Source organism: Chanodichthys erythropterus, chromosome 11 (genome assembly GCF_024489055.1).
Source record: "Chanodichthys erythropterus isolate Z2021 chromosome 11, ASM2448905v1, whole genome shotgun sequence".
In the NCBI taxonomy this organism is placed as follows: domain Eukaryota; kingdom Metazoa; phylum Chordata; class Actinopteri; order Cypriniformes; family Xenocyprididae; genus Chanodichthys; species Chanodichthys erythropterus.
In genome coordinates, this window is record NC_090231.1 from 32050349 (window position 1) to 32070246 (window position 19898).

The following is a 19898-nucleotide window of genomic DNA, read 5'->3' on the forward strand; positions in this document are numbered from 1 at the left end:
GTAGTGCCAGTTTGCCTCCAAGAGACGAACAAAAATCACTACTGTACTTTCAGATAGGTGCATCAGATCTGTTCTCTTGGATCTGGTCTTTTAAGAAAGGGGGTCAAATGGGGTTAAAACCCATTCTCTTTGAGTTTGACATGCAATGTTTCTATAACGCAGGAGCTGCTCTCTGCTGGCAGAATACTTTTCATTATTTAGAGAGCTCAAACACAGATGTAGATGCACTTTGCAAAATTACTTCCATCCCAACATACATATTTCCTAGTTTCGGAATGCCAAGAGTCCCGCGAACTTGCATAAAGACTAACAGCCTGTCATCTCTGATTCAGTATATATCCACTTCACCTGTCAGGATTAATTCATTGAAGCTGCCCAAGTAGTTTTATCAGCTTGCTGTTTTATGATTGATAGCTGCTAAAACAAACTGAGCCCCAAGAGATGAATTAGTTTAATGTTTTTTTTGGATGAATTGCAAACAGTATGACAATACACATAATAATAATAATAATAATAATGGGCAATTCCAGCGTTATGGACGTGACATTTGGAGTCAAAACTTGAAATATAAACGCTCAAAGATTGCATTTAATAGCAACATATTGAACCGTCTATTTGTATATTCATAACCCCTTACTAAAGGAGTCCAGACATTAGAAAAATGTCAGACTATACAACTGTTTTATATTTTAGATGAGGAAAATATACAGCGTTACGGACGTGACAAAAAAAGTCACTAAGCTTTGGGTGACAACATATTTTTTACGAATTCTGTGAATTACATTGCGCAAACCAAAAGTAATACTGCCCACCGAATGAAGAAGGGATGGCTCTCCACAGAGCATAAAATAATAATTTTATTTCATTTTTCGTGTTCGCATTAATGAGGAAAAAACAACGTTACGGATGTGACAGTTTTCCGTTACGGACGTGACCGGTCTGAAAGCGGCACAGAAGACTGCTTTAAAAACTGCTTTAAAACTTTCACAGAGACCTCAAGCAGGCATTTAAACCACCAAATATTGAAATCTGGGATACCAGTATGGTAAGACCCCACAATTTATTAACTTTTTACTAAACTTTTTACAACTTTATACTCTGTATTGCAAAAGGTTATAGATTAGACCTATTTCTCATGTTGACAAGCGTGTGCATTCAAGATTCAATTTAGAGACCATGATTTTCCTTCTTACAGAACTGCTTGCTAAAATACATTGACAAATATTAATGTTTATCATAAAGCAGTTTAAAATCGCAAGTTTTCCCCACAGGTGGACCGATTGACGTAGCCTACACTATTGCCAATCGCAATCATGTCAGTTTTGTGTGAATGAACCCACGGTTTTCGGCTAGTTTCACAGTTTAAAGCGGAGTCTTGAGTTAAAATGATCAAACTTTATTTCAAGTCAAAATTATTGCAATGTTATTAGCCTATTTTGTTAGCTTGATCGCACGGATTGTGATCAAGGCTAGGCCATTCATTTTTTAACCAACAGGTAAAAACGCGACATCCCAATTCTCGAGGGAAATGTCCTATGAGACACAATGCTCTTCTATAAGTTGTACTGTATCATATAGGCCTACCTTTTGATGTTCATATTTCGTTCTGTAAATGAAGGTCTAGGCTACACGGTGCGAATTTTGACGGTCAGAAGATCGTATGTCCACGTCACGAGTGAGTTTATCTGAAAATCGCACGGACGAGGTGATAGGCTATACGACACGATTTTTCGACCTGCCGATTTCCGAAGCAATCGCACAAAGTTCAGTGTGTGTGAGCATGCGAGCAGAGCGCGAGCTCAAATCAGAATAGCCTACCCTTTGACATGCTAAAATAGGCCTATAAGTTTTTTTCTCCTTCATCGACTATAGTTGTTCAAGCCATTAGTTGACTATCGCATTTAATTACTTAAATACTGGAGAGAATATTATAATTAGCATTTATATAGGACTCAAGCGCAAGCATAAAGCTTGCCAAAGAACTGGCAAAAGAAATTATGAATGTGACAAAAAAAAAAAACAAAAAAAAAAAAACAGCAAGGAGACATTTTGATTGTAAAAAAAAAAAAAAAAAAACACAAAAAAAAAAAACAATCTAATGTTTTCTAAATCAGTGTCGGCTGCAAAGATGAAGTTGACATTGCTGACTCTCATCATCTTCGCAGTGGATGTGCAGAATGCACTTTTCATTCGGATTACATAATCAGAGAGTAGCCCATTTCTTTTAGTTTTTAATTATTTCGTTTAAAAGAAGACATTTCGAGCTTTCTATAGATATTTTTCTCGTGTCTGTGAGTCAAGCAGCCTATGCTGAGTTTCGGTTCATTTAGCCTATAAGACGCGCTCCAGATCAAGTGATCGCGCCCGCGCATCCATGAATATATTTGCTTCTTATTTATTAAATCCAGGCAATTTGTTGATGAAACATTGATTAAAATTAAGATTCAATTTTTACAAAACGAAATTCACTTTAAAGAAAGGCTTTCTACAAAACAAAACTTAATGAAGCGATCAAAATCATGTCTGACCCACTCCATGGGCCCTATAATACACCCGGCGCAATGCGACGCAGGCGCAGCGCAAGTGTGTTTGCTAGTTTGCGTCCGGCGCCGTTCGCGTTTTCCCGTTCAGCGCCAAGTCCTTAAATTAGTAAATGCATTTGCGCCAGTTAGTGCTCCCATGGGCGTGCTGGTCTAAAAAAGAGGTGTGTTCAGGCGCATTGCCGGCGCATTGCTATTTTAAGGAGCTGAAAATAGACTGCGCCATAGACCAACTCAAACCTGGTCTAAAGTCTAAAGTCAATGGCACAATATTTTTTTGTTAGAGCGCGTTAAGAAACTGCGCCTCTGGGCGCGTCCACAGTGCGCGTTGACTTTGCTTATTGGGATGCGCATCACACAAACATGCCAAATATTAAAAACAAAAGGATTACAGTGTAAAATAATATTATTGCGTAGGCTACATAAATATAAAAATGTAATGATGAATAGTCATTGCGTGTATTAGAATTAGGCTACCTATTTTCAATTCAGCCTATTAATAGTTATAATGATGAACGAAAAGGCTAATTAATTGAACAATCGTGCCAATACTCATCGCGCAGAGCTATTTGAAAGCCTGCATCCAACGCAGACGACTGAAAGATTGACTGGCCACTTAACAGGTAATTTCAGCAAAACACCACTCGTTGAACTCCTCAGTTGAATCGGTGTGTTTAATAAGTCAGTGTATTTTATAATGTTACGTATTTTCGAATTGTTCAGCCAAATGGAGTACCTGCTCGGCCAAAGAATCGAAAGACGGAGGAGGCATAATAAAGGAGATGTCCTCCGCTGGCGTTAGGTCTGGGGTGGCTGTATGTGGCTTTTCCAGCTTTTCCGCCAACAAATTCCGCCATGTAAATAGCAATCCGCCATGGCTCGAGCGCATCTCGCTCTTAAAGGGAATGGGAGATGACACTGATTGGTTTATTGAACGTTACGCCCATTACTCATTAAGAGAATAGGGACAACCCATTTCAAAAATGCACCCCGGCGCACGGACCGTTTTTCCGTCTTTAAAATAGCAAAAGTGGATTTGGACACGCGCCGTGCGCTTTACACTTTGCGTTTAGATCGTTAAAATAGGGCCCCATGTCTCCAGATGTATTGCGCATCTTATGATGAAATTAAAAAATAAATAACATTATAATAGGCATATTTAAACATAAATATGAAATTAAATATGTTTTCTTGTATTGCGATTATTTGATATTTTCTGATATGATAAGCCTGAAACAGATGATAGCAATATAAAGAAGCAAACTCATAGGATTTAATATGAAGCGTCCGTAACGGTCACGTCCGTAACGCTTATTATGGTTGTTCAGAGCAACGTAGTGAAATTAATTGTTGATCCCAATAAGCATAAACATAATTTAGCTTTGCATATAAAGTTTCAAGTTATTTGCATTTATAATTGTTATATGACATAAACTTAATCTTTAAAACGTTACGGACGTGACAGAGCACTGAAGCGTCATGACCTCTTTATTCCAGCCCTTATAAATTCAACAGGCAGTGCTGTTATGACTAAATGAGTGTATTTATTTCTCAGGCATGCCTCCATCTTTCTATACAATGCTTACTGTTAAAATAAAGTTTAAAAAAATGGGGTCTTTGATCCCTTTTTTGAAAGCATGAAATATGGTGGGTTGAAAATTAAATTTAAGCATTGTTGCTTACCACATATATTGTGGATAAACAAGGCAATTTTCTTAAAATTTCTGTTAGAGCACATTATTACAGTATATTACAGACCTAAATGGACAATTTAAAAAGGGTTTTGTTCTTTTGGTTAAAACTTTTTTTTTCATGGTAAAGTTGACATTTGCGTGGAATTGCCCAATAATAATACCTGGCAAAAATCTCTGTCACTAACACAGTATTTTAATACTAAACCTAACCATGCATACAGTCCAAGTGAATAACATTGCTCAGTAACATTTCTACAGGAATTTGCAGAAATAGAAATGATTTGAGAGTGGGTTATTTAATAGTTCCAAATATAGTGAGTCCCCTATCTAGGCAGTATTTTAAGGTATCTAAAGCCTGATTTATATTTCCACCTGGCTCCACTTCCCCAAATTGAAAAGGCATTTATACGTGTCACGCTCGCCATTGTGTTATCCTTTAAAATGAAAGGGGGTGACTCTGAGTAATTGTCCTCTAAACCATCAGGTGTCAGTTGTGGAAAGAAGGAAGGATGATGTTGTTTGTAGGGCTGTCAAACGATTAATCGCGATTAATCGCATACAAACTAAAAGTTTAAGTTTGCCTAATATATGTGTGTGTACTGTGTGTAATTATTATGTACATATAAATACAAACACATTCATGTATATATTTCAGAAATATTTACAAGTATATGTATTTATTTACATTTTTATATAATTTATATTATATATAAATACAAATATTTTGTACATAAATAGCATATTTCTCTTAAATATATACATTAACTTGTGTGTATTTATATATGCATATTAATTACACACAGTACTCACACATATATTATGCAAACTCAAACTTTTATTTTGTATGCGATTAATCGTGATTAATCGTTTGACAGCCCTAGTTGTTTGTTTTAGTACATCTCACCAAAACACCCAAGCAAACTTGCCTTGAGTATAAATTGCAATTACATTGCAAGCCTTGATGCCCAATTGCAATTTGTTGACAACTATATCAGGTTTTTTAGACGTCCAGCTAACATCTTCTTTTAAATGTGACCTATATCCGATATCTGCATTTACACTATACACCTATAAAGGGTTAAATCTCCCAAAAATGAAAATTATCCCATAATTAACTTCTTATTCCATATTTTTCTTACAAAAATGCATTGCTTCGCTTCAAAAGTCCTTTATTAACCCTCTGGAGCCATATAGATTACTTTTATGATGGATGTGCTTTTTTGGACTTTAAAACATTGGTTACTATTCACTCCCATTATAAAGCTTGGAAGAGCCAGAATATTATTATATAACGATTGTGTTTAATTGAAAGAAGAAAGTCATATATACCTAGGATGGCTTTCATTTTTGAGTGAAATAACCCTTTAAGGTGGAGTGAAAAGAGGAGAGTCCTTGTTGTAGCCGGGGCAAATGTAGCAATGATCACTGCTGTAATCGAAATTCAGAGTTGACATAATTCGACACTGTTGCTTTTTCAATGGCGTATGACTTGCATTGATAGGGGAATATCCGATCTGTCCGCTTGCATGGCGGACTCAACTGCACGTATCCAATTCATATCATATCAGATCCACAAATAAATGAGGCCTGAAACAGATCTGAGAATATCGGAAACCATGTGCTTTTTTCCTGTGTACATACACGTTCATGGGTCATAACTGATCTGTGCCACATGGGAGGAAAAAAATTAGAATTGGGTCACTTGAACCATGTAAATGCAGCCATAGACATACTTCTGACACAAAGACTATTCTAAAATGTAGTCAGCAACACTATACCTTGTTTTGGCTAAATTCTAAAATCTGCATCACCTGTATCTTTCACAAAGCAGGCAATCCCAGACTGGTTAGCAATATATTTATATTTCATAGTAAAATTATTCATAAGATAAGATTAAAAGGCTGTATTTTTTTATTTTTATTTTTTTTGGAACAGAGCTTTTGCCCATAGTGTAATTTTGCATGTATGAAAATTTCAACCAGAAGGCTTTTATGTAAATTAATTAACACTTGAAAATGCAAATGTATGTATGCTCATTGGTGTGAAACTATGGATGGCAGCTTTAAATCTTTTGTGCATTTACATGCCTTTTGACAATTTGGAGTAAAGAATTTAGTCTATATGATGAATTTATATATGAATTTTTTGGTGCCATTCTCACATGTCTCACCCCTTGTACTGCTCAGTCTATGTTGTGCTTTCTAATCCTGTGAAAGCTGCACACAGGTTAGTGCCTCTCCAGCACTCTCCATCTTGGAGAAAGTCCTTTTGTAAATTGGATTATGGCTTCAGATTTGGCAATGATTTGCTGAGTGGACAGACTTTCTCCCCTGCAGTCTCTGGCTCCCTGTGTAAGTCTACACAGTAGAGGAGCATCCTGGCTCAGACATGCCATCTGGCTTGGATAATTTAGCCAGACACACACCACACCCAAACCCAAAATGACAAGAGAACCATAACCTAGGCATTGTGAAAAAGGTATAGGATAGTGGTCACTCAGTATGTTTTTTTTTTTTTAAATGACAAATTCCTACCTACAATGTTAAATTGCTTGATTGCATGTAGTTTCATGGAAAATAAATAAATTCTAAACATTCTTAGTGTTGTTAATATACTCCTATTTCTATATGATTATATTCTACCTTTACTATTTTATTTATTTTTTACATTTCCTTACAACCTACAAAGCTGAAAATAACAAAGCCTATGACAACACAACAGCAGCCAGACCTCAGAAGCTGGCATTCCATAATAGTGTTACCCAGCTACTGATGAGCACCATGACCTTCCACAGTGACATGACAATGTCGTATTAGCCTGTCGTCTTCCTGCTTGGCTAATCTCTTCTGACTGTTTCTCATTGCTGGCAGGATTCTGTTTCAGTGTGATTGCCAGCACAGCACTCTGAGCTAAAATTGGCTTTTGCAAGGTGTGCTCTGAAATGTGCTCAGGCTAGTGTCAAATATAAAACAGCTGTATGAGAGGCTGAGCAATGTGATGTTAAGAAAACAGTTAAGCAAAAATATCAGTGAAGGTGGCATCATTGAAGGGTTAGTTCACCCTAAAAAATTCTGTTACTCGCCCTCATGTTGTTCCAAGCCTGTAAGACTTTCATTCTGCCACTTTGATGCTTCAAAAAGTTCATAAAGGGATCGTAAAACTAATCCATATGAATTGAGCGAACTAATCCTTATGAAGAGACTCGATCACTTTATATAATGAACAGAGTGAATGTAGGCTTTTATTCACATTTAAACATCGATCAGCGAACATAAACAGAAGCTCAACCGAACCTACTTGCTGCGTGTGAACAAACCTTTTACGAAGGCTGTGTAACACACAAGAAAAAACCTCATTGATTCTTGAAGAGAGAACATGCTTGAGCTGCCATTTACCACAACTGATGTGTGAGTTGATGAATGTTTATATGTGAATATGAAATATGAATAAATGTGAATAAAAGCCTAAATTTAATATGTTAATCATATAAAGCGATTGTTTCTCTTCAAAAAAATTGGAGTAAACCACTGAATTCATTTTTTTTTTTTTTAATGATCACTTTGTGAACTTTCTGAAGCATCAAAGTGGTAGTTTTGTAGCTGTCAAGGGAGGGACAGTAAAGTCTCAGATCTTCATTTGTGCTCTGAAGATGAACGAAAGTCTTATGGGTTTGGAACGACATGAGGGTAAGTAATTAATGACAGAATTTTCATTTTTGGGTGAACTAACCCTTTAAGGCTGCATTCAAGGACAATAACACTGATTTCTGTGAAATCTAATTCACATACTAGTGTGAAATTGAAAATCCTTTTTAAATATCATTTTATAGTGCGAGAAAGTAATCTGTTCCCATTTACATCATTGTCACTTGTTTTGTGGTGCAGAATGCCAGAAGTAGTTTTGGTGGCAGGTTGTTTTAGGCAATAACCTGTACCTGTAACCTAGGGATTAGTAAGATTTTTTAAATGTTTTTGAAAGAATTCACTTATGCTGACAAAGAATTTGTTTTATCAAAAAAAGTAATATTGTGAATATTATTACAATTCAAAATTTCATCGCTCCATATGATTTTAAAAGACCTAATGCAATTACATTCCCTGATCTGTAGTGTGATTGTTTTTTGTCATTGACGTCATCACCAGAAGAAATCAATTTTCTTTATCGACAGATTTTTGTGTCTGCACAAATGCATGTAACCTTTATGTCCTATGTCATGTGACCCATTTTGGACTCATGGATGGAAGTGAGTAAAACTTGTAAATAGATGCCATAAATAGTTGGAGTGGTTGAGCTAAAAATCTGTGTAAGTAGGCCTCCACCTGGCCCAGGCCTCAGGTCCTTTCAAGCAGTGCCACAAAATCTTTTTGTTTTTCTCTAAAAAGTTTAAACATTACCTCGCTCTTAAAACATTCTTTTTCTCAGACATCCTCTCTAGTGTCTTCATCGTGCTTCTTTTTGTTTCTCACTCACACAACATTCTTTTTCTTTTTTCCTTTTACTGGTCTCTTTCTTGGAATCCTTTTGCTCTGTTTTGTTGTGTGGGATTTGTTTCGCCTGCGAAGTTTGATTAATTGGAGGCTGGAGGCAGAGCTGAGTGATTTGAAAACTGCCTAAAGGAAGTCTGGGCTGCCATAAGTCCAGGCTCACATGGGTTTTGATCCCCTTCCTCTTTAAATCGCTTTTCACAACACTGAGTGTATACCTGAGGCCTCTAAGACATGTAATGCAATTTCTCCATCCAAGCTGGTTTTTGTTGGCCTCTATTGCCATAAAGTTTAGAGTTGTGTAGAACTGAATTTGTTTTATTTGATCATATGTTATCATGTTCTGAATAGTGTTTATATTAATAATGATCACTCTCGCTGGAATAGCTAGTCCATGTTGTTGTAAAAGTGCAGTTTCTAACATTGCTCTTACACACACACACACACACACACACACACACACACACACACACACACACACACACACACACACACACACACACACACACACACACACACACACACACACACACATGTTTGTTTTTGTGAATTGTGGGGACTTTCCATAGACTTCAATGCATTTTACACTGAACAAACTGTACATTCTATCCCCCTACCCTGCCCCTACCCCTAAACCTAACCCTCACAGGAAACTGTGCAAACTTTTACTTTTTCACGAAAACTCATTCTATATGATTTATAAACCCATTTACATTGTGGGGACCGCTGGCTGGTCCCCACGATGTAGGTGAACTCAGGTTTATATTACATCATGGGGACATTTGGTCCCCACAATGTAATATAAACAAAAGCACACACACACACACACACACACACACACACACACACACACATGTTTGTTTTTGTGAATTGTGGGGACTTTCCATAGACTTCAATGCATTTTACACTGAACAAACTGTACATTCTATCCCCCTACCCTGCCCCTACCCCTAAACCTAACCCTCACAGGAAACTGTGCAAACTTTTACTTTTTCACAAAAACTCATTCTATATGATTTATAAACCCATTTACATTGTGGGGACCGCTGGCTGGTCCCCACGATGTAGGTGAACTCAGGTTTATATTACATCATGGGGACATTTGGTCCCCACAATGTAATATAAACAAAAGCACACACACACACACACACACACACACACACACACACACACACAGGTTTGTTTTGCTATCTTAGTGAGGACATTGCATAGACCTCCATTGATTTTATATCAGGTCAATGATATTTTCAAAACAAAAAAATATAACAATAGATTTAAATAAAAATGGTTGATTTATAAGGACCAGTCAAATGTCCTCACTAGTGGGTTGTGAAAGTATTTCACAATGAGGACATTTGGTCCTCACAAGCATAGTACACACGCACGCACGCACGCACGCACGCACACACACACACACACACACACACACACACACACACATGTTTGTTTTTGTGAATTGTGGGGACTTTCCATAGACTTCAATGCATTTTACACTGAACAAACTGTACATTCTATCCCCCTACCCTGCCCCTACCCCTAAACCTAACCCTCACAGGAAACTGTGCAAACTTTTACTTTTTCACAAAAACTCATTCTATATGATTTATAAACCCATTTACATTGTGGGGACCGCTGGCTGGTCCCCACGATGTAGGTGAACTCAGGTTTATATTACATCATGGGGACATTTGGTCCCCACAATGTAATATAAACAAAAGCACACACACACACACACACACACACACACACACTCACTTTTTGCTCCTTTGCACTTTCTCACTGATGCATTTTCTAAGAAAATAAAAGGCTTGAGTTTTTGGCATATCACTTCAAAAAACACTGCTTAGGGCCAGAGAATGCTGGGAAGGAATGTGAACCTTCACAGCGCTCAGCTGACCTCTCTTTTTCTCTCTGCTCACAAAGAAAGCTGCTCTCTTTTTCCTTTTAAGCAGCAATAACCTCAGACAACTTGTAGGTATTGTTTACTTCAGCCTGAAGTATCAAAAACATTTTCATAATGTTCCTATTGTGCTTTCTCTCTTATGACCATGACCTGGCCCAGGCAGAATCTTTTTTTTTTTTTTTTTTTTGCTATATTCTTTTTTCACAGTTTCTGTACTAATTTCAGATGGGAATGGACAATCTGTGATCTGCATTTAAACATGAGAAAATGTGTTAAACAGAGCTGAGAGTATTACTATTATTAGCTAAATGCATAAAATTAGCCATAATATTTACTAAATGTGCAAGGGATGAGGGATGGATTCGTGATTGAGAGGCATTCCAGTTCTGTGGTAATCTGCCGAGTCCCTATGGGCTTGCTAATCATCATGGATGCCATCCATGTATTTTTATGTACTTTTTGAATATTGCTTATAAAATGTCATTAATTTGCATAAAAACACATACATACTTACTTAAGGTTGATAAGATTTGTATTCTGTAAGACTACGTTCATCGACTATGATGGAAAAACATTTATTGGATAAAGATGTCATGAAAATGATTGGCTGCTCTGGCTTCCTCAGTGGCTACAATTGCCATTTCTATTTTGCACCAATTTCAAACAGAAGTGAAGAATTTGTTCAATTGAATGTAATTGTTGTTAGGTCTTGGTTTTGTAGGTTTTGTACCTATTCTTTATTGTGAAAACCAAAATCAAACTCTGTTACAGAAAGAGCTATTGGCTATTTAATTAATGCAACATATAGCCTGTCATATAACATAAGTGAAAGAAAGAGTGAGATTTACCAGCATTTTTAGCGCAGCGTACTGCTGTTCACTTCTACTTATCTTGACAAGCACATTTAAAGGAGTCATTGGTCAGTGGGATCACTGAATGAAATATGTTGCTGCTGTACTGCATTACAGATAATGCGCTCCATTTTCATGAGACTGCTTGTATGAGGAGTGTGTTGAAATCCTGAGAGCATAAGCATATGACCCATCTTCATTATGCCGTCATGCTTTAGTTCCCTCTCCCACACTGTTTGATTTGTGTAGGCTGTAGCATTTCCTTCTGTGGTCCCATGTTCCACTGTGGACATCTTACACACATACAGTATACACATTAGGGACACAAAATTGGGATTGCGATAATAATGACTGTTTCCAAAACTCAAGCCTTTGGTTGAGCCAAAAGTTGATGTGCTGTTTTCATAGATGTTTTAACACTGCGAGAGGACACATTTTTCTTGACAGTGAGTGAACGTGTTTGTCTGTGCATCTAGGATTGCACTTGCAATAGATACAGATATCTCAAGGCAAGAAGCTTAATATTATATTTTCTCGGTTTCAGTGCCTTAGAGTAGGAGTGAAAAGACAGACAATAGGAATTACAAGACAGTGTGAACTTCACACACTGATGCCCCACAGCTGCTGTTTATCTACAGTGTATCCCACTACACTCACTCACCAGTGCAGGACCACAGGAAGCACATCCTCTTCCCAGTGTCTCTACCTCACGTTCACTACAGCTCTGCTGGAGCCGAGCAGGATATTTATAAATGACATGATCTCCTTTCCTTTTCTACCAACAGTCCCGCTGAAACTAAATCTCTGTGGAGTTTGAGTAGTTAGTTCTCACCACATAATATGTTCAAGCCCTTTCTCGGGCTTCATAAAAAAGTCGAAGATAAATGCTTTGTTCATTACTGGATGTTTTCTGTATAAGCACATTGGTCAGTGGGAGGTTTGGGTTGCCAAGCTAGCTGTTAGGATTTGGATCAAATGTGACTCTTCCCAGCGTGTGTGCACACTGCCTGGATAGGGCATAATAGCCAGCAACTTCAGTCCAGATTATAAGATTCCTTTTGAGGATAGAACAAAAAACAGGGCCCAAATCAAGCATGTACTATACACTGTTCCTGCCATTACTCTGTTATTTATTTGTGATTTGTACTAACATGCTTTATAGAAATTTTGTTAGGAATTCTTTAGAGATATTCTCTAGGGGTATTATGATTAATAGGGGCTGTTTCCTATTGATATTGATGTTTGGGGGAGATGTATTGAAGGACTCATTCCTTTTTTTAAAAATGGCCAATATAGGCTTTAGTTATTTCACAGCCATGAACATTTGATTAGACAAAAATCATTGAGTCATTGATATTTGTGGTGCATTTCTTTTCCAGAAGAGAAAGACTGACATTTTTAAATTTTGAATATCACAATCTTAATTCAAACACTCACACAATCTCATTCCTAAATGATCTAAACTTTGACTGGTACGATCACAGCGAACATCCACATCTGAATTGGAGTTGGTGCTGCCGCTGATCCAGAGAGAGCAGTTGTCATGCTTGGGTATGAAACCGCTTTGTCTTTTTAACCACACAGTATCATTATTGCTTTTGTTAATTCAAATGATCACAAAAGTGCTGGGATAAAAGTCTATAGTTCAGATGAAGTGAAGTGAAAAGTGGAAGTGAAGTGAAAAGTGGAAGTGAAGTGAAGTGAAGTGAAGTGAAGTGAAGTGAAGTGAAGTGAAGTGAAGTGAAGTGAAGTGAAGTGAAGTGAAGTGAAGTGAAGTGAAGTGACACTCCCGGAACAGTGGGCAGTCATTCACGGTGCCCTGGGAGCAATTGGGGGTTAGGGTTAGGTTCTTTGCTCAAGGGCACCTTAGTCGTTTCCTGCTGGTATTTTAGAATTGAACTCGCAACATTCAGGTTACAAGTCTGACTCTCTAACCATTAGGCCACAACCATCCCTATAAGCTGTAACGCGAGTGTAGCCTAAGCAGCCCATATTTTTTCGGTGTGCATGTTAACCAACGGATGCATTCACACAGGCAGCAGGAGCAGCGCATAAGCGTCAAGCAGGAGCGTCGCGTAAGCAGCAGTGAAGCGGGGGTTTCGGCGCCGAGTCTATTTTTGCTGCGCTGCTGACGCTCAGTTAAAGTGAAAGCACACTTTTGATGGACAAAATAAATATAATTTCTGACAAAAGGTGTTAAAAATGCACAGAATAAGCATGTCTAATGTGTTTTAACAAGAATTTGAGTATGACAGAAAAGAATATTAAGAATCAAAAATAATTATAAAAGATATACCAATTTAAACTTTTAATTATTCAGTTTGGGTTAAAGTTGTCACAGATCCCCTCTGTCCCGGACTACAACTCCCATCATCCTCCCTGTCCCACACCTACTTCCCCATCAGCTCACCATCAGCATGGATTCCCCTCACCTGGATCACCTCGTTATCTCACCCTTATAATGGACTCACCCTCTGCTCTCCCTTGTCAGTTATATTGTTTGCTTTGTGTTGTGTTGTTATGTTCCTTTGGTGATTAAGCCCTTTTGCACGTTGAAGTCCGTGTCTGTGCGCTCTCTCCTACACACAACTGTAACAAAACGTAAAATAAACTAGCCAGGGGGGTATTCCAGAAAGCAGGTTATGTGACATATCTGGGTATGTTTAAGAGTAAGTAAGCGGATAACCTCAACTTTCGGTTCCAAAAAAGGAGGTAACTTTTAGGGTTTGTAGGTAGCCATAGCAACTTGCTCTCTGAACATAACCTGCGCCGGAGCAGGTTATGTTCAGTGGTTAGTTAGCTTAAGAGGAATTCAGATGCGTGTTATATTATCAAAATGGCTATATTAATATATCTAAATTTGTTATATAGTTACAATTATATACACAATGTTATATTATAAAATATATAAATGTTTATTCAATTCTAATATATGAATTTTATTGTCATCTCACACATGGATCTGCTTTTTATCCTTTATAACAGGACATTTTCTATGCTATAATTTCTATAATAAAATACATATCATATATGTGATATTTTATTAAATAATTAGCATCAAACAAACAATATTAAGATTAAAAATTATTGCACAACCACCCAATAGGTGGTGATGTGCACCAAGTAGGTTATGTAAATCGGCATTAAACAAAAGAAGAAGAATGAAGAAGAATGAAGTAGAATGGCGCGCTTTTTCTTAGCGTCTGTTTCCATGGTGAATCATCGATTCATCACTCTGTTGAGAATGTCGTGTGTGTTAACCGGGAACATACTCTGGGTTGGCTGAACTTATTCCCGGATGCATTTTTGGAACCAGCATACCTCGAGTAAGCAAGGTTTGGGTTAATCAACCGAGAGTTCAGGGTATATGTGACAGTAAGTAAACCCTGCTTTCTGGAATACACCCCAGAAAATATGATATATAAACATTATTGTAATTATTACAGACAGCTTAGGCTCTAGCATACCCAATTCAAACCCGAGTTTGCTGGCTTTTTTCGCCAAGTTTGCTGTCTTGTAAACGTGCACGCGGCACATGATGTAAAACACAAAGCTTACCTCATTTGTGTGCAGCAATGGATGACACGGATTTTATTTATTTAATTTAATTTATTTATTTATTTACGTTTATATGCAAATGTTGTACACCTCCCCATGTTAACTTTCAAGACTATCAAGTTTATAAATGACCAACTTATAAAACCAATTTATAGCTGTCTTTGTAAAGAAATGCTTACTTTATATGTAGCTTCGAGCCGCTGCTGTGATGCTGTACAAACGCTTCCAGTGTGAATACTCGCGCGTCTCTGCAGCTGCAGTGACGATGTAGTTACACTCACGCTTGGAATCACTCTTGCCGGAATATGTCTCTACTGCTTTAGAGTCCAGTGACAGCGTGCTTAAAACCACTGCATCCGACGCTTTGCATTGCACTTGGTGATGTAAGGCTTGGATGCAGCTGTTCGGCCATGGAAACCCATTCCATGAAGCTCTCTACGTACTGTTCTTGAGCTGGTCTGAAGGCCACACGAAGTTTGGAGGTCTGTAGCTATTGACTCAATGTGCACCTCTGCAAACGCTGACCCCGCTCTCTGATTTTATGTGGTCTACCACTTCGTGGCTGAATTGCTGTTCCCAGTTGCTTCCACTTTATGATACCACTTGCAGTTGACCGAGGAATATTTAGTAGTGAGGAAATTTCACAAATGGACTTATTGCACAGGTGGCAACCAATCACGGTACTACGCTTGAATTCAATGAGCTCCTAAGAGCGAAACATTTTTTTACAAGAAACTTGATTTTATACACATGTGCCCATGGAAGTGACTGGAACATCTGAATTCAATGCTTTGGAGGGGCGTCCCAATACTTTTGGCAATATAGTGTGTGTGTAATATATAAATTATATATATATATAAAATATGCACATCTCTGCCAAAAAACAACACCCACTCTGTGCACGAGGTCAGTTATGATAATGTGTCTTACACCTGTAACTTTACAGTCCTCCTACCCACACAGGGTCCTTACAGTCACTCAAACACTCCTGGCAATTGTCTTTCTGTGCAGTTTATATGTGCAATTGTCTCTTATCTTTATAAACACACCTGTAAGCATCCTACATTCCTGTTGACCTACTGGCATGCACATATGTGCAAACCCACCCACGCACACCATAGATGAGGACTCTTCTCACAATAATCCAATAAATACACTCACAGCACACTCAGTGATCATGAAGCACAATGACGTCTGCCTGACTCTGTGTATTGATATTGGGGAACAAATGCCTAGTAGGTCCATTATCCACAATAATCTGTTCTCAGGGTGAAAGATATGCAAAGCTTTAAACAAAGGCATGAGGGCACATGTGTTGACCCTCTACCCTTGTTTTCTAACCCCTCCTTCAGCTGTCCATCCAATCCACCCATTTTGTTTGCATCTTTATATGAAATTGATTACTGTGTTTCTGTAGATTTCACATCTCTAAGTTATTGTATGAATTAGGGTGTGACTTTCAGATGGTTGACTATTTTTATTCAATGTTGGCTTTTAAAAGGAATGTTTAACATCTGTTTATTATTTATAAAGGTATTTTTCAGAGCCCAGTCTGTCAAGGTTTATTTTGCTGTCACTAGCATAGCTAGCTAAACATCTATTATTTATTTAGGATTTTTTTTTTTTTGGTAAATATTTAACTAAAATAATTTATTTGTCAGTCTGTGTGCAAATAAATGTATTTTTATTTGTGCTATAAATGTAAAAAAATTTGTAGCCTACTAGTGCTAACCAGCCAACCAACGCCTGTTTTAAAGTGACCTTTTGTAGATCGTGTGAGAGGCAATTTTGTACACTTAGTTTCCCTTCTTACTGAATAAAACATGTAATCATGCGGAGGTTTTTTTGAATATGAGGCTTTTTTGGCTGTAGTTCCTAACATTAACATCCACATTGATTTATTAACTGTAACACATAATGTGTGAGAGGAAGTGACGTGCAGTCAGCTGTTTTATAGCCCTGCAGTACGAGATGCATCCTGTCCTCTTCATGACAGTCTGGGTGTGTGACCATTTCAGTCTCTAGAGTCTGAGAGGATATCCTGCCACACAGCTGTGTGGTCAGACACTAGTGTATATGCGCACTCACTCTCATAAATGCAGACACACTCTTGAGTGGATCGCTCTCTGTCTCTCACTGTCTGACACAGAGGGCTGTTCTGCTCAGTCAGCACACATTCACAAACAATCCAAGGTCATTTAGCTCTGTACAGTGTCCATCACTCGAGCCCCTACTCAACATCTCAAGCTTCTCCATCAGAGCAAAACACACACACACCAGTTCTTACACAGTCAGCACCTGCGTCATGTGGGCAATTCAGCTGGGAATGCAACACATCACTGCATGAACACTGGGACTCAATGTTTGTCACAGACTCAAGTAATGTATACGGCACACAATTGATTTTTATTTTTATTATTATTTTTATTGATTTAATTAATTCTATATGAGCACCTGTTGTGGTGTTATAAAGTGCACAGTCTCTTATGACCATCTCTACAATATCAGGCTTAGACCTGCTGTTTACAGCTTTACAGACAAAGGAAGACTTTGACAACAAACATCTTTGTGTACTGCATTAACACTAATTTCATAGAGTAATTTTTCTCCAACTTCTATAAATTTAGTTCAATTAGCCAGCAGCGATAGGATTTCAGCTGTGAGAGTCCAAAGGCTCAGGCAAATCAAACTTAAACACACACTTTGATAAACATTCAAACAAGCACAATGAAGACAAATTACTTCAGCCTGATCCACATTTATATTTCTAGAATGAATTCAGCTAAATTAGGCTACATTTTGACCTTCATCATGACATCAATGCCAAAAAGTGGCCATTTTTATCTGAATTTACCCTATATCCCTTTCCACCCTCTTTTCTTCTTCTTTTCTTTTCTTTTCTCCGTTTTATCTCAGTCATGCGTACTGTAGTTTGTGACGTGCTCAGTCTATCCTCAGCAAAAAAAAGCACAGCTCAGGCTTAATGCAGGACAGCACTGGATTAAGAGCTCCACTTCGTAATCAGTCTGCTAAAGCCACACACACACACAGACACACACAAACATGCCTCACCCAGCCAAGACCCACTGCCCTACTGCGGGACAGGCACTCGCATATTAAACGCACACAGGGATCCAGCCGGACAAATGCACGTAGAAGTTTGTATCGCATAGCAAATCCTGCAGGTAGAAGATTCACCTGCATAAACGCACATACACCACCTGTCCGGCACTGCAGCACACTACAGTCACACATTCAGCAGAACATCCCACTGCAGTGAAGCCCGAACCCAGCAGCCCCTCCCAGCCTCACACGTTCCAGCACATGCTTACCTTTGTGACAGTCATGCAGAGAAGAGTGCAGAAGAGTCAGCTCCTGTTCCTGAAATGCTGAGCGAGACAGCAGGACAGAGAGAGAGAAAGAGATGGACTCACTGAGCGTGTGCAGCCTGCAGCCTCTACGACAGCAGAGTGAGACACGAGAGATTGTGAAAAAGGAGGAGAAGAGAAGAGAGGGAGGGAGGGTCTAGTCGCTGTCTCTCGCTAAGTATCTGAGCCTATCAGTGCCGCGGCAGCCGTGGTCCTGTAGTCAGGATACTGCAGTGAAGTGAGCTCAGCATGTTACTACTACTCCTATCTCTCTCTCTCTCTCTCTCTCTCTCTCTCTCTCTTTCCATGCTGTCAATCTGATTACTGCATGTGCTAATGAAGATTATTGATGTCCACAACTGCATCACCATGTTCAACGTGTCATAATCTCACTCATTAGCTTTCTGTATATAACATAAATTAAAACTCTTCCCCTCTCCCTACAGTATTTATTTTTTTATACTACAATAAAATGTGGTAACTTGGCTGGTATAATCAAAATTCATTAAGCAAAAAAAAAAAAAAAAAAAAAATCTTTAAAAAAACAGCTAAAGAAGAACTATATTAATTAATGTGGGATTATTAAATGCTATTAAGTGTTTTGGAGGAATATGGTTTCTAAGTTTTTTAAGATATACAGCACGTTTGGAGCTATATTATTTGCTTGATTAAAATGCATATACTTTAAAAAAATATTACCATGCTTGAGATTCTTCTTTCCTACAGAGCGGAGTGTAAAGAGCCTGAAAAAATATTTTAAGATGCTAATGACTGTTGCAAGATATCCATGATTGAGAAAGCATGTAGGATGAACTGTAGTTTTTTATGTTCTGCTACCCTCTTGTGGGCCTAGGAAATATTACATCACTAGTTACAATTATTGAACAACAAATTTAAGGGGATAGTTCACCCAAAAATGAAGGACTTAAGATGACTCCAACTTTGAATAAACACTGCCAGATTTACTATATATTGTAATCATAGTATTTACTTTAATGAGCTTGTTTCTGCCTAAAATTAATGCATGATGTTAGCTAACTGCATGATTTGTATTATCTTAGAACTGTACATTTCTGAAATATGGACATTTTATATATCAAATTTATGTTGTTTATGTTAGTTCCCTGTTACACAATTTTCCTGGTTAATTAAACATTACATAAAAAGAGAGACCAAATACAATTCTGTTTTTTATTTTTACACTATGTGATGTACTATTAAAACCAAGTATACATTTCATCAAGTTAGTGTTTTTATGCATTTTTACATTTTTATTTGTGAACTAATGTTCAGATTTTCTTTTTAATAGTCAATTTTTTCAGCAGTCATCAAGCTTGTACACACTGGTGTATTATCGATTATTTTTTCATTCACACAGTCATCTCTCATAACAGATGACTCTATTTTACACTATTTACTTATACTCTAAATTGTAATGTAGACATCCATCAATTTTCTATACAAGTAAATGTGAATTGAAATGTGAACTGAATTAAAATT

The 19898-nt window shown here is 37.7% G+C and overlaps 1 protein-coding gene across 2 annotated transcripts in view; it reads right to left on the reverse strand.

Moving 5' to 3' along the window:
• coro2ba (coronin, actin binding protein, 2Ba) overlaps positions 1 to 18501 on the reverse strand; it is a 65529-nt gene extending 47028 nt beyond the window's left edge. For both annotated transcript variants that reach the window (XM_067399454.1, XM_067399453.1), the window contains exon 1: positions 18363 to 18501. In XM_067399454.1, the coding sequence (XP_067255555.1) occupies positions 18363 to 18377 (15 nt within the window). In that variant the 5' untranslated portion in view covers positions 18378 to 18501. The remainder of the gene's footprint in view (positions 1 to 18362) is intronic.
• Positions 18502 to 19898: the final 1397 nt, after the last annotated feature.